This window comes from Lampetra fluviatilis, chromosome 67 (genome assembly GCF_964198595.1).
Source record: "Lampetra fluviatilis chromosome 67, kcLamFluv1.1, whole genome shotgun sequence".
NCBI classification, from domain to species: Eukaryota; Metazoa; Chordata; class Hyperoartia; order Petromyzontiformes; family Petromyzontidae; genus Lampetra; species Lampetra fluviatilis.
The window spans coordinates 4,863,935-4,878,530 of NC_136341.1; the positions used below are offsets into that span (position 1 = coordinate 4,863,935).

The following is a 14,596-nucleotide window of genomic DNA, read 5'->3' on the forward strand; positions in this document are numbered from 1 at the left end:
TGGTGGTGAGCGTGGTGGTGGTGAGCGTGGTGGTGAGCGTGGTGGCGGTGAGCGTGGTGGTGGTGAGCGTGGTGGTGGTGAGCGTGGTGGTGGTGAGCGTGGTGGTGAGCGTGGTGGTGGTGAGCGTGGTGGTGGTGAGCGTGGTGGTGGTGAGCGTGGTGGTGGTGAGCGTGGTGGTGGTGAGCGTCGTGGTGGTGAGCGTGGCGATGGTGAGCGTGGTGGTGAGCGTGGCGTTGGTGAGCGTGGCGATGGTGAGCGTGGCGTTGGTGAGCGTGGTGGTGGTGAGCGTGGTGGTGAGCGTGGTGGTGGTGAGCGTGGTGGTAGTGAGCGTGGTAGTGAGCGTGGCGTTGGTGAGCGTGGTAGTGGTGAGCGTGGTAGTGGTGAGCGTGGTGGTGGTGGTGAGCGTGGTGGTAGTGAGCGTGGTAGTGAGCGTGGCGATGGTGAGCGTGGCGTTGGTGAGCGTGGTGGTGGTGAGCGTGGTGGTGGTGGTGAGCGTGGCGTTGGTGAGCGTGGTGGTGGTGAGCGTGGTGGTGGTGGTGAGCGTGGCGTTGGTGAGCGTGGTGGTGGTGAGCGTGGTGGTGGTGAGCGTGGTGGTGGTGGTGAGCGTGGTGGTGAGCGTGGCGATGGTGAGCGTGGTAGTGAGCGTGGCGTTGGTGAGCGTGGCGGTGGTGAGCGTGGCGTTGGTGAGCGTGGTGGTGGTGAGCGTGGTGGTGAGCGTGGTGGTGGTGAGCGTGGTGGTGGTGGTGAGCGTGGTGGTGGTGAGCGTGGTGGTGGTGAGCGTGGTGGTGAGCGTGGTGGTGGTGAGCGTGGTGGTGGTGAGCGTGGTGGTGGTGAGCGTGGTGGTGGTGAGCGTGGTGGTGGTGAGCGTGGTGGTGGTGAGCGTGGTGGTGGTGAGCGTGGTGGTGGTGAGCGTGGTGGTGGTGAGCGTGGTGGTGGTGAGCGTGGTGGTGGTGAGCGTGGTGTCGGTGAGCGTGGTGGTGGTGAGCGTGGTGGTGGTGAGCGTGGCGGTGGTGAGCGTGGCGGTGGTGAGCGTGGTGGTGGTGAGCGTGGTGGTGAGCGTGGTGGTGGTGAGCGTGGTAATGAGTGTGGTGGTGGTGAGCGTGGTGGTGTTGGTGGTGGTGGGCATGGTGGTGGTGGTGAGCGTCGCGGTGAGCATGGTGGTGGTGGTGAGCGTGGTGGTGAGCGTGGTGGTGGTGAGCGTGGTGGTGGTGAGCGTGGTGGTGGTGAGCGTGGTGGTGGTGAGCGTGGTGGTGGTGAGCGTCGTGGTGGTGAGCGTGGCGATGGTGAGCGTGGTGGTGAGCGTGGCGTTGGTGAGCGTGGCGATGGTGAGCGTGGCGTTGGTGAGCGTGGTGGTGGTGAGCGTGGTGGTGAGCGTGGTGGTGGTGAGCGTGGTGGTAGTGAGCGTGGTAGTGAGCGTGGCGTTGGTGAGCGTGGTAGTGGTGAGCGTGGTAGTGGTGAGCGTGGTGGTGGTGGTGAGCGTGGTGGTAGTGAGCGTGGTAGTGAGCGTGGCGATGGTGAGCGTGGCGTTGGTGAGCGTGGTGGTGGTGAGCGTGGTGGTGGTGGTGAGCGTGGCGTTGGTGAGCGTGGTGGTGGTGAGCGTGGTGGTGGTGGTGAGCGTGGCGTTGGTGAGCGTGGTGGTGGTGAGCGTGGTGGTGGTGAGCGTGGTGGTGGTGGTGAGCGTGGTGGTGAGCGTGGCGATGGTGAGCGTGGTAGTGAGCGTGGCGTTGGTGAGCGTGGCGGTGGTGAGCGTGGCGTTGGTGAGCGTGGTGGTGGTGAGCGTGGTGGTGAGCGTGGTGGTGGTGAGCGTGGTGGTGGTGGTGAGCGTGGTGGTGGTGAGCGTGGTGGTGGTGAGCGTGGTGGTGAGCGTGGTGGTGGTGAGCGTGGTGGTGGTGAGCGTGGTGGTGGTGAGCGTGGTGGTGGTGAGCGTGGTGGTGGTGAGCGTGGTGGTGGTGAGCGTGGTGGTGGTGAGCGTGGTGGTGGTGAGCGTGGTGGTGGTGAGCGTGGTGGTGGTGAGCGTGGTGGTGGTGAGCGTGGTGTCGGTGAGCGTGGTGGTGGTGAGCGTGGTGGTGGTGAGCGTGGCGGTGGTGAGCGTGGCGGTGGTGAGCGTGGTGGTGGTGAGCGTGGTGGTGAGCGTGGTGGTGGTGAGCGTGGTAATGAGTGTGGTGGTGGTGAGCGTGGTGGTGTTGGTGGTGGTGGGCATGGTGGTGGTGGTGAGCGTCGCGGTGAGCATGGTGGTGGTGGTGAGCGTCGTGGTGAGCGTGGCGTTGGTGAGCGTGCGCGTGCCACCTCGTGCATGCGTGCGATCTTGCCCGTGTAGAACAGCACGCGCTCAGTCAGCGTCGTCTTCCCGGAGTCGATGTGAGCCGAGATGCCGATGTTTCGGATCCGCTCGTTGGGGACGACCCCCGGGGCGACCCCCGGGGCGACCCCCGGGGCGACCCCCGGGGCGACCCCCGGGGCGACCCCCGCTGCCGGCCCGGTCACGGGGCCCGCCGACCGCCGGCGGTGCGGTGCCGGTGCCGGCAGCGGGGCCTGGGTGGGGGCGGACCGGCGCATCCGGTGAGCGTCGGCGAAAGTGAACTTGGGAGTGCCGAAGGAGAGCGAGGAGGAGGTGTGTGTGTGTTTAGGTTGTCTTGAAGGCGGCGAAGATGCGTTAAGGTGCGAGTACACGTGTGTGTGTACGCGTGTGTGTGTGTGTGTACACTGTGTGTAGTGTGTGTGTATGTGTGTGTGTACACGTGTGTGTGTGTGTGTACGTGTGTGTGTGTGTACACACACTATGTGTGTGTGTGTACACACACTATGTGTGTGTGTGTACATGTGTGTGTGTGTACGTGTGTGTGTGTGTACATGTGTGTGTGTGTACATGTGTGTGTGTACATGTGTGTGTACATGTATATGTGTACACTGTGTGTGTGTGTGTGTGTACACACACTATGTGTGTGTGTGTACACACACTATGTGTGTGTGTGTACATGTGTGTGTGTGTACATGTGTGTATGTGTGTGTACATGTGTGTATGTGTGTGTGTGTACTCTGTGTGTATGTGTGTGTATGTGTACATGTGTGTGTGTGTACATGTGTTTGTGTACATGTATATGTGTACACTGTGTGTGTGTGTATGTGTGTGTGTGTACACTGTGTGTGTGTATGTGTGTGTACACGTGTGTGTGTACACGTGTGTGTGTACACGTGTGTGTGTACACTGTGTGTGTGTACACGTGTGTGTACATGTATATGTGTACGCTGTGTGTGTGTGTGTATGTGTGTGTGTGTGTACACTGTGTGTGTGTGTATGTGTGTGTACACGTGTGTGTGTGTGTACACGTGTGTGTGTACACGTGTGTGTGTACACGTGTGTGTGTACACTGTGTGTGTACACGTGTGTGTGTGTGTGTGTACACGTGTGTGTGTGTGTGTATGTGTGTGTGTGTGTACACTGTGTGTGTGTGCACTGTGTGTGTGTACATGTGTAGGGCTGTTACGGGAGGGCTGTAAGTGCATACGATCCAATGGGTAACAAACACAGTGGGCGGAGTTACGGGAGTACACGGGGGGGGGGTGCCCGCAACGACGTCCGCGTCAGGCAGCCTGGGGGGTTGGGATCCTGGTGAGGGGTATAAAGGGGGAGGACAGAGAGAGCTCGGGGCTCAGTCTGGGAACGAAGGAGGAAGAGTGAAGATCCTCTAGCTAGAGCCCTGGACTCCCCTCGACGCCGCCCTTGTCAGGGCTGCAGAGGATCGAGCCAGAGGCGTGGTTCCGTGAACCAGGGTTAGACCCTGGGACTCCGGAGACCGTAGCCCGACTCACCAGTGTCGGGCCAGTTAGCCTCCCCTAGCCCGTTAGTGGAGGACTTGGGGATAGGTGAGGTTAGCTAGGGGGTATCCCCAGTTATCCGGGTGAGGGGGCCGCTACCCCCTCTAGTGTTGTCCTGTACCGACAAGCTGAAATAAATACACGTGTGCCTCAACCTGGGTGTCCAGCGTCTTCACCGGTACTTCATCTGGTGTCAGAAGTACTACGGACATGGAAACACGTCAGACAGCTCGAGCCAGAGTACCGGAGGAGGACACTGCTGAAGTCGTTGAGCCCGAGGCGGCTCACCAAGACATGGCGCAGCCGGGGGCCGACGCGTTCCTACCGGGGCATCGGCATGAAGAGGGGCCGCAGCCAGACGCGCTACGGCTGGCTCACGAGAGACTGGCGGAGCTACTGTACGCCGCTGCCGCCACGCTGGAAAACATCACGCGGCTGGGGGCTGGTGGTCCACCACGGGGCGAGGGGAGTCGTCGACCTGAGCGCCTTCCCGCCATTTCTGAAGACTCCAACTTTGAATTTCCCGCCATCGTTACGGCAGCTGCGGAGGGCGTGGCCGGGCTCAACCTTGGGTCCGACACCGCTCTCGCTGGGACAGCTGCGTCATCTCCAGCGGAGGGAGCGTCATCACATCCGCGACAGGCGATTCCATCTGCCATTCGCGCCGACGCACAGCCGAGTCCCGGGGATAGCAGCCTACAGACTTCCAAGGCGAACGCTGCGCTGCAACAACGGCTGCCTCCGCTGAAAGAATTTGTTGGTGCAGAGGGCGACTGGGGCGGCTTCCAGCGACGCTTCATCGCCCACCAAGAAATGGCAAGGTGGTCCGACGATGAAGCCCTCTGCGCGCTGCCGGCGCTCCTCGACGCAGACGCGCTCGCCGCCCTCACATCGGCGCCGAAAGAGAAGCGGTCTACTCTGCCGAAGGCACTACAACTGCTGGCCGGGGTCTATGGACCTTCAGCGGAATGCAGAGAGCAGTTCTACGAGCGCAAGCGGGGTGAGAAGGAGTCGCCCCTGGCATACAGGACGAGCCTCCTAGCGCTGGCTAAGACGGCTTTTCCCCGTATGGACGACGATGGCGTGGACGCGATGGTCACGGAGAAAATACTCCTCCTGGCAGACGACCTGGACATCGCTGTCGTCGCACAGGAGGACGCCGAGATGACCTCTCTTCAGGCGGCGCGCCTCCTTCACGCCAACCTTCTGTCCCTGCGGCGGAAAGCCAGCAGGGCATCGGCAGGGCGTGCGGTGGCTGCAGCCACCCTTCCGACGGAGGAGCTCTTCGCCGTCGACCATCGACGGCAACAGGCGCAAGAAGTACGGTCGGCCCGGGACGGGTCAAGCCGTTTCAACCGCCCGTCGTCTCCACCGGGGCTCCCGCGGTGTTTCAACTGCGGCGTCCGGGGCCACGTCGCCTCGGGGTGCCGCTCTCCTCGACAGCGCGGGACGACGCCTCGACGGGACGCCGGGCCTCCTCCTCCCAAGCTCCAGCAACATGACCCGGCGAGTCGCGGCACCACACATGTTTGGCCAAAGCACCTACCCGTTGCACGCTCTCGCACCACAACAAACGGGGGGCCGATGTCGCGTTGCGAGGGGCCAACGCGGATCACTGCGGGGACTCAAATCGAGCCCAAACAGTGGTCCGTGTTGGCCCATCGCGTGGTAGCCGCGTCGTCAGGGTCGTCGGCCGTGGTCGGACACATTGACGGGGTAGAAGTACGCATCTTGGTCGATACGGGGGCATCGGCGACAATCATTTCGGAATTAATTTACAATATTCTGCCCGTACAAAGCCGGCCTTTACTGCCGGTTAACGTCCCATTCTATGCCGCTAACGGGGGCTCTCTCGGCATCATGGGACAGATTCGAGCGCAAATTTCTATTGGGGACATCAAATTGTCGGGGCCGATTTTCGTTTCCTCCTCGCTGGCGGTTCCGTGCCTGCTGGGGACGGATTTCTTAGGTAAAATGCCCATTCGTATTTTGATCGACCAAGGATGCATTGAGCTTCCATCGGGGCGGCGCATGGCGTTCCTGCCATCCCCTGCGGCGGCTCGGTCGGCGTTCGCGACGGTACCGGCGTTCGTCGTTAAAACTGTTCGTGTGCCGCCGGGAGCTCAAATGCTAGTGCCTCTGAAACTTCGTAAGCCCTTCGCTAAGGGCATAGGGGATCAGGGTGTTTTGCTGGGACCGTCTAGGGCCGGGGTTAATGGGCCTCATTTGATTCCGGCCCAGACCGTCGTAAGAGGGGACGGGGACCCTTTCATCGCGGTCCTCAATGTGGGATCGCAGACGGTGGTGCTTCCTCAAGGGACGGTGCTCGCTCACGCGACGCCAGTGCCCTGCGAGGAACCTGTCGCGAACCACGTTGGCACTGCTTCCCGGATGCTCCCACATTCAGACAGCGATGAAGGGTGGATCGACGCGCTTTGTGCGGGATCGACGGACCTGACAAATTCAGAGCGCCAACAGCTTAGAACGCTACTGAGGGAATTTTCCGACGTTTTCAGTCGAGATAAATATGATTTGGGTTGCACTCACCTGCTGCGTCACCATATTGACACGGGTGACAGCCCGCCAATTCGCCAAAATCCGTTTCGGTTAAGTCCCGCCGAAAAGGACCATGTCAAATCGGCTGTTGATGACATGTTAGCCGCCGACATCATTTCTCCCTCCACCAGCCCTTGGGGAGCGCCGATCGTCCTGGTTAAAAAACAGGACGGCTCGTTGCGGTTTTGCGTGGATTTTCGGCGCCTTAATAAAATTTCGGTTGCCGACGCATACCCGCTCCCACGGATGGACGAATCGCTGGACGCCTTGGCGGGAGCGCGATTCTTCTCCACACTAGATTTACTTTCGGGATTCTGGCAGCTTCCTCTGGACGATGATTCTAAGCCTAAAACTGCTTTCCGTACACCGCACGGCCTGTTCCAATTCAACCGGTTGCCGATGGGCTTACACTCAGCGCCGGCAACTTTCCAGCGATTGATGGAATTGGTTTTGGCTGGATTGCAATGGGAGTCGTGCCTGATTTATTTGGATGACGTTATTGTCTTTGGTAAAACTTTTGACGAACATCTCCAGAGGTTGCGGGCGGTTTTCCTAAAGATGCGGGCTGCTAATTTGAAATTTAAGCCCCAGAAATGCCATTTGTTACGCGAGTCGGTGCGTTATCTGGGGCACATCGTAGGGCGCTCGGGTATTGCTACCGATCCCGCCAAAACGCAGTGTGTCAGCTCCTGGCCGACTCCCACCACGGTGGGAGAGGTCAGGAGTTTTATTGGCTTCGCATCATATTACCGACGCTTCGTCGCTAATTTTGCAACGATTGCAAAACCCCTACACGCGTTAACATCTAAAGGGGTCCGGTTCCACTGGGGTCAGGATGAGGAAGCCGCTTTCTGCTCCCTTCGGGACGCGCTGGTGAAGGCTCCTCCCTTGATTTACCCAGATTTTTCGAGGCCGTTTTTGCTCGACACCGACGCGAGCAACACAGGTATTGGAGGCGTGCTTTCCCAGGTGGTTGACGGCGTGGAACGGGTGGTCGCGTACGGCAGTCGGGTGTTGTCTCCAACGGAGCAAAGATATTGTGTCACCCGTAGGGAACTGTTGGCAATCGTCTATTTCATCCAACAGTATCGCCCATATCTGTACGGTCGGCATTTCACCGTCCGCACAGATCATGCGGCACTGCAGTACGCCCTGAAGGTTCAACAGCCATCGGGACAATTGTCCCGATGGTTGGAGGTCCTCCAGGATTTCAGTTTTGAAACCACTTATCGTAAGGGCGTTCGCCACACCAACGCTGACGCTCTGTCGCGGATGCCAACCGCCTCCGAATGCGCATGCCTCCTGGGGTCGGGGCGTTGCAAGCCAGTAGGGGACATGATGGTTCCGGTCCTGGCGGCGGCCGCCGACGATGAAACGGTAGTCCCCATTGATATCGCCGAACAGGGGAGAGATTCCCTGCTTGGATTGCCCGTTGATGAATGGGGGCGCCTCCAGTTGGAGGATGCCTCCCTCCTCGCGTTGCGTCGTCGCGCCGGGGAGAGGGGGCGTGTGACGGGTCATGCCGACGCATGGGAAACCCATGCGGGCTTGCTTATGCATTGGGACGGGAAATCCCAGCGTCACCGGCTGGTGGTCCCTTCTGGCCTACGGGGTAAGGTGGTGTGGGCTGCTCATGAGCGCCTCCTCCACCTAGGTACCCAGAAAACACTCGCCTTGCTCCAGCTGAATTTTTTTTGGCCGGGTATGACAAGGGATGTCGCTGATCTGTTGGCGGCATGCCCTCAGTGTGCGCAGCGCAAACCACCGGCACGGGAGTCGAACCCGCCCTTGCAATCCATCCAGGTCTCCAGAATAAATGAACTGGTCGCACTGGACATTCTGGGGCCATTCCCCGCCACCCCCAGGGGAAATAAATATTTGCTTACTGGGGTCGAATATTTTACGCGCTGGCCTATGGCCTGGCCCCTGGCGAATCAGTCGGCAGCAGCCATCGTCGACGCCTTTGTCCAAGGTTATGTCATGGACAAAGGTGCCCCGGAGCGGTTGTTGACCGACCAGGGTAGAAATTTTTCGGGGAAACTCCTAAAACAAGTCTGTGATCTCCTAGGAACGAAAAAAATTCGAACCTCTCCCTATCACCCGCAAACGGACGGGATGGTCGAGCGTCTGCATCGCACCATCACGTCTATGTTGTCGCAGCAAGTTTCGGACTCACAGGCTGATTGGGACTTACAAATTCAAGGGGTTCTAGCGGCATACAGATTGGCTCCCCATGCTGCGACGGGGTTTTCACCTTTCTTTCTTATGTATGGCCGCGAACCCGACCCACCTGTTCGGGCACAGCTGCAGATCCCCGTGCCGCTGGGCAAATCTAAATTGGACGATCACGTTAAATTTAACCTTGACAAACTGACTGAGGCGCGGGATGCGGCGAGGCTAAATTCTGACAGGCGTCAGAAGGCGAACGAGCGCCTCAGACTGGCTCGCGCGCACGTGCTGCAGTGGAAGCCGGGGGACAGGGCATGGCTGCACTGTCCCCAGGTACCACTCGCGACCTCCTCTAAACTCGTACGCCCGTGGCGGGGCCCCGTCGAGGTTGTTGAGGTTTTGAGGCCTCAGTGCGTTCGAATCCAATGGGGGAGGCGCCGGTGGTTTGTACACCCCTCTAGGCTGAAGCCGTTTGTTGCGGTGCGGGGGCCCACGCCACGCACGCGAGGCCAAGCATGTGGGGGGTCGACCGACTCGGAGGGTCCGTCGCTGCTCTCGCCTGATGTGTTGCCGGCTGTCCCACCCACAGGTGCACCGGGAATGACGGGCTCACGCCCTGGAACCCACACAGGTGATGCCGACAGTCGCGCGACTTCAATCGCGACCTCACCTCGAATGGGACAGCCGCCACCGGATGGTCCGCCGTCCGGGGTTGCCCCGTGTGACGGGCCTGCGGCAAGGACGCGCGCTAAAATGCGCAGACTCTTATAATATACAGCAGGAAGAAAAAGAAAAAAAAAAAACTTTTTTTTTTTTATTTTCCTTCACGTGTCATGGTTACTGTATGCTGCGTCGGTGGTGTGCTCCTTGCACACTGTGTGTGCTGTGTTGTGTGGGCGCGGTGTGTGTGTTGTGGGTGCGTTGTGTGTCGTGGGTGTGCTGTGTGTGCTGGGGGGAGTTCCTGGCTAGTTGTATATACGTGCTTTTACGGATTTCGTATTTATGCGGGGGGGGGGGTGCGTCGGACATTCCTTTCGGGGGTATGGTTGTTGTTCTTGTTGTTGTTCTTCAATTTGCATTTTGTTGAAAAAAAAAAATGAGGCACACACGGGGTCGAGGGGTAAATGTTCCTTTATTTGGAATTGTTGCAGCCGGGACGGCTGCGAGCTGTAATGGGGGGGGTGATGTAGGGCTGTTACGGGAGGGCTGTAGGTGCATACGATCCAATGGGTAACAAACACAGTGGGCGGAGTTACGGGAGTACACGGGGGGGGGGTGCCCGCAACGACGTCCGCGTCAGGCAGCCTGGGGGGTTGGGATCCTGGTGAGGGGTATAAAGGGGGAGGACAGAGAGAGCTCGGGGCTCAGTCTGGGAACGAAGGAGGAAGAGTGAAGATCCTCTAGCTAGAGCCCTGGACTCCCCTCGACGCCGCCCTTGTCAGGGCTGCAGAGGATCGAGCCAGAGGCGTGGTTCCGTGAACCAGGGTTAGACCCTGGGACTCCGGAGACCGTAGCCCGACTCACCAGTGTCGGGCCAGTTAGCCTCCCCTAGCCCGTTAGTGGAGGACTTGGGGATAGGTGAGGTTAGCTAGGGGGTATCCCCAGTTATCCGGGTGAGGGGGCCGCTACCCCCTCTAGTGTTGTCCTGTACCGACAAGCTGAAATAAATACACGTGTGCCTCAACCTGGGTGTCCAGCGTCTTCACCGGTACTTCACATGTGTGTGTGTACACTGTGTGTGTGTACATGTGTGTACATGTGTGTGTGTACACGTGTGTGTGTACATGTGTGTACACGTGTGTGTGTGTACACTGTGTGTGTGTGTACACGTGTGTGTGTGTGTGTACACGTGTGTGTGTGTACACGTGTGTGTGTGTACACGTGTGTGAGTGTGTGTGTACACTGTGTGTAGTGTGTGTGTGTACACTGTGTGTAGTGTGTGTGTGTATGTGTGTGTGTACACGTGTGTGTGTGTACACGTGTGTGAGTGTGTGTGTACACTGTGTGTGAGTGTGTGTGTATGTGTGTGTGTACACGTGTGTGTGTGTGTATGTGTGTGTGTGTGGTGTGTGTATGTGTGTGTGTACACGTGTGTGTGTGTGTATGTGTGTGTGTGTGGTGTGTGTATGTGTGTGTGTACACGTGTGTGTGTGTACACGTGTGTGAGTGTGTGTGTACACTGTGTGTAGTGTGTGTGTACACGTGTGTGTGTGTACACTGTGTGTGTGTGTGTACACGTGTGTGTGTACACGTGTGTGTGTGTACACTGTGTGTGTGTGTGTACACGTGTGTGTGTACACGTGTGTGTGTGTACACGTGTGTGTGTGTGTACACGTGTGTGTGTGTACACGTGTGTGTGTGTGTGTACACGTGTGTGTGTGTGTACACGTGTGTGTGTGTGTACACGTGTGTGTGTGTACACGTGTGTGTGTGTACACGTGTGTGTGTGTGTACATGTGTGTACACGTGTGTGTGTGTACACGTGTGTGTGTGTACACGTGTGTGTGTGTGTGTGTATATATGTGTGTGTGTGGTGTGTGTATGTGTGTGTGTGTACACGTGTGTGTGTGTACACTGTGTGTGTGTACGCGTGTGTGTGTGTGTGTATATGTGTGTACACGTGTGTGTGTGTACACGTGTGTGTGTGTACACGTGTGTGTGTGTGTGTATATATGTGTGTGTGTGGTGTGTGTGAGTGTGTGTGTGTACACGTGTGTGTGTACACGTGTGTGTGTGTGTGTATATGTGTGTGTGTGGTGTGTGTATGTGTGTGTGTACACGTGTGTGTGTGTACACGTGTGTGTGTGTACCGAGCTGCTACGGAGTAGCCGCCCCTGTCTTGCCCAGCGCACGGCAGGGGTCGTCACACGCAGCATGGCGCCTGCTGGGAGGGTGTCTGTACACAAAGACAAAGGTCCCCCGTGTAGCCTCAACAGACTGCAGGGGCAAGTGCTGTTAGTAGCAGCATCTATGAAGGTAGACACAGACAAAGGTCCCCCGTGTAGCCTCAACAGACTGTAGGGGCAAGTGCTGTTAGTAGCAGCTATGAAGGGTACCGGCGCTGTGGCACACGAGGGGCTGAGGTTGCCAATGCCACGTCCCGGCCGCCTTTGTCTCCCCCCCAGTGGTGGATGTTGACAACTGACGTTAAGGCCGAGTGGACCTAGGCGAGGACCGGGACCGGCTTCAGACGACCTTGGTGGGCCGTGAGGGTGGAATCGAACTCGGGGGTTATGTGCCGGGTTCGGTAGTGCGGCCACAAACACTACCACCACGATTACCTAGCCCCCGTGTGTGCCAGGCTAGGTGCATGCACTCACTCACTCACACACTCACCCCACTCACGCACTCACACACACACTCACTTACACACTCACTCACACACTCACTCACCACATTCACTCACCACACTCACTCACCACACTCACCACACTCACTCACCACACTCACTCACCATAATCACCACACTCACCACACTCACTCACCACCCTCACTCACTCACCACACTCACTCACTCACCCTCACTCACCACCCTCACTCACCACCCTGACTCACTCACCACCCTCACTCACTCACCCTCACTCACCACCCTCACTCACCACCCTCACTCACTCACCACCCTCACTCACCACCCTCACTCACTCACCACCAGCACTCACCACCCTCACTCACCACCCTCACTCACTCACCACCCTCACTCACTCACCACCCTCACTCACTCACCCACCACCCTCACTCACTCACCACCCTCACTCACTCACTCACCACCCTCACCACCCTCACTCACCACCCTCACCCACTCACTCACCACCCTCACCACCCTCACTCACCACCCTCACTCACCACCCTCACTCACTCACCACCCTCACTCACGCACCACCCTCACTCACTCACTACACTCACTCACCACACTCACTCACTCACCACACACACTCACCACCCTCACACACTCACTCACACACTCACTCACACACTCACTCACACACTCACTCACACACGCACTCACACACACACTCACTCACTTACACACTCACTCACTCACACACTCACTCACTCACCACACTCACTCACCACATTCACTCACCACCCTCACTCACTCACCACACTCACTCACCACACTCACTCACCACACTCACTCACCACACTCACTCACCCTCACACACTCACTCACCCTCACACACTCACTCACCACACTCACTCACCACCCTCACTCACTCACCACACTCACTCACCACACTCACTCACCACACTCACTCACCCTCACACACTCACTCACCACACTCACTCACCCTCACACACTCACTCACCACACTCACTCACCACACTCACTCACCCTCACACTCCTCACTCACCCTCACACACTCACTCACCCTCACACACTCACTCACCCTCACACACTCACTCACCCTCACACACTCACTCACCCTCACACACTCACTCACCCTCACACACTCACTCACCCTCACACACTCACTCACACACGCACTCACACACACACTCACTCACCCTCACACACTCACTCACCACACTCACTCACCACCCTCACTCACTCACCACACTCACTCACCCTCACACACTCACTCACCACACTCACTCACCACCCTCACTCACTCACCACACTCACTCACCCTCACACACTCACTCACCACACTCACTCACCACCCTCACTCACCACACTCACTCACCCTCACACACTCACTCACCACACTCACTCACCACCCTCACTCACTCACCACACTCACTCACCCTCACACACTCACTCACCACACTCACTCACCACACTCACTCACCCTCACACACTCACTCACCCTCACACACTCACTCACACACTCACTCACTCACTCACCACACTCACTCACCCTCACACACTCACTCACCACACTCACCCTCACTCACCCTCACACACTCACTCACCCTCACACACTCACTCACCCTCACACACTCACTCACCACACTCACTCACCACCCTCACTCACTCTCACACACTCACTCACCCTCACACACTCACTCACACACTCACTCACTCACTCACCACACACACTCACCACCCTCACACACTCACTCACCACACTCACTCACTCACCACACTCACTCACCCTCACACACTCACTCACCACACTCACTCACCCTCACTCACCCTCACACACTCACTCACCCTCACACACTCACTCACCCTCACACACTCACTCACCACACTCACTCACCACCCTCACTCACTCTCACACACTCACTCACCCTCACACACTCACTCACACACTCACTCACTCACTCACCACACACACTCACCACCCTCACACACTCACTCACCACACTCACTCACTCACCACACTCACTCACCCTCACACACTCACTCACCACACTCACTCACCCTCACTCACCCTCACACACTCACTCACCCTCACACACTCACTCACCCTCACACACTCACTCACCACACTCACTCACCACACTCACTCACCCTCACACACTCACTCACCCTCACACACTCACTCACCACACTCACTCACCACCCTCACTCACCCTCACACACTCACTCACCCTCACACACTCACTCACACACTCACTCACTCACTCACCACACACACTCACCACCCTCACACACTCACTCACCACACTCACTCACCCTCACACACTCACTCACCCTCACACACTCACTCACCACACTCACTCACCCTCACTCACCCTCACACACTCACTCACCCTCACACACTCACTCACCCTCACACACTCACTCACCACACTCACTCACCACACTCACTCACCCTCACACACTCACTCACCACACTCCTCACTCACCCAAACCACGTGGGTTCGACTCACGCGGGCGCGCCACCTTCAATGTCACGCCGGGTGAAAAGGAGGGCGGGGCCTACACAACTTCCGGTTTTGCCACGCCGCGCTCTCATTGGCTCGCGGCGCGCATCACGTGATTCTGCGTCACGTGCACTCCCCCCCACACACACCCCTACCCAAGATGGCCGACGGCCCCGCTTGTGCTCATACGTCACACCGCACGTGACCCGGCACGTGGCAAGCCTTGGCAATCGGTGACGTC

General features: G+C 58.3%; 1 protein-coding gene across 1 annotated transcript in view; it reads right to left on the bottom strand.

Moving 5' to 3' along the window:
- Positions 1-14,381, bottom strand: part of LOC144952407 (elongation factor G, mitochondrial-like) — a 32,805-nt gene extending 18,424 nt beyond the window's left edge. Inside the window, exons 1-3 of the mRNA XM_078882802.1 lie at positions 14,362-14,381; positions 11,352-11,437; positions 2,287-2,532 (exon numbers count right to left, since the gene is read on the bottom strand). Coding sequence (XP_078738928.1) covers positions 2,287-2,532; positions 11,352-11,417 — 312 coding nt within the window. The 5' untranslated portion in view covers positions 11,418-11,437; positions 14,362-14,381. The remainder of the gene's footprint in view (positions 1-2,286; positions 2,533-11,351; positions 11,438-14,361) is intronic.
- Positions 14,382-14,596: the final 215 nt, after the last annotated feature.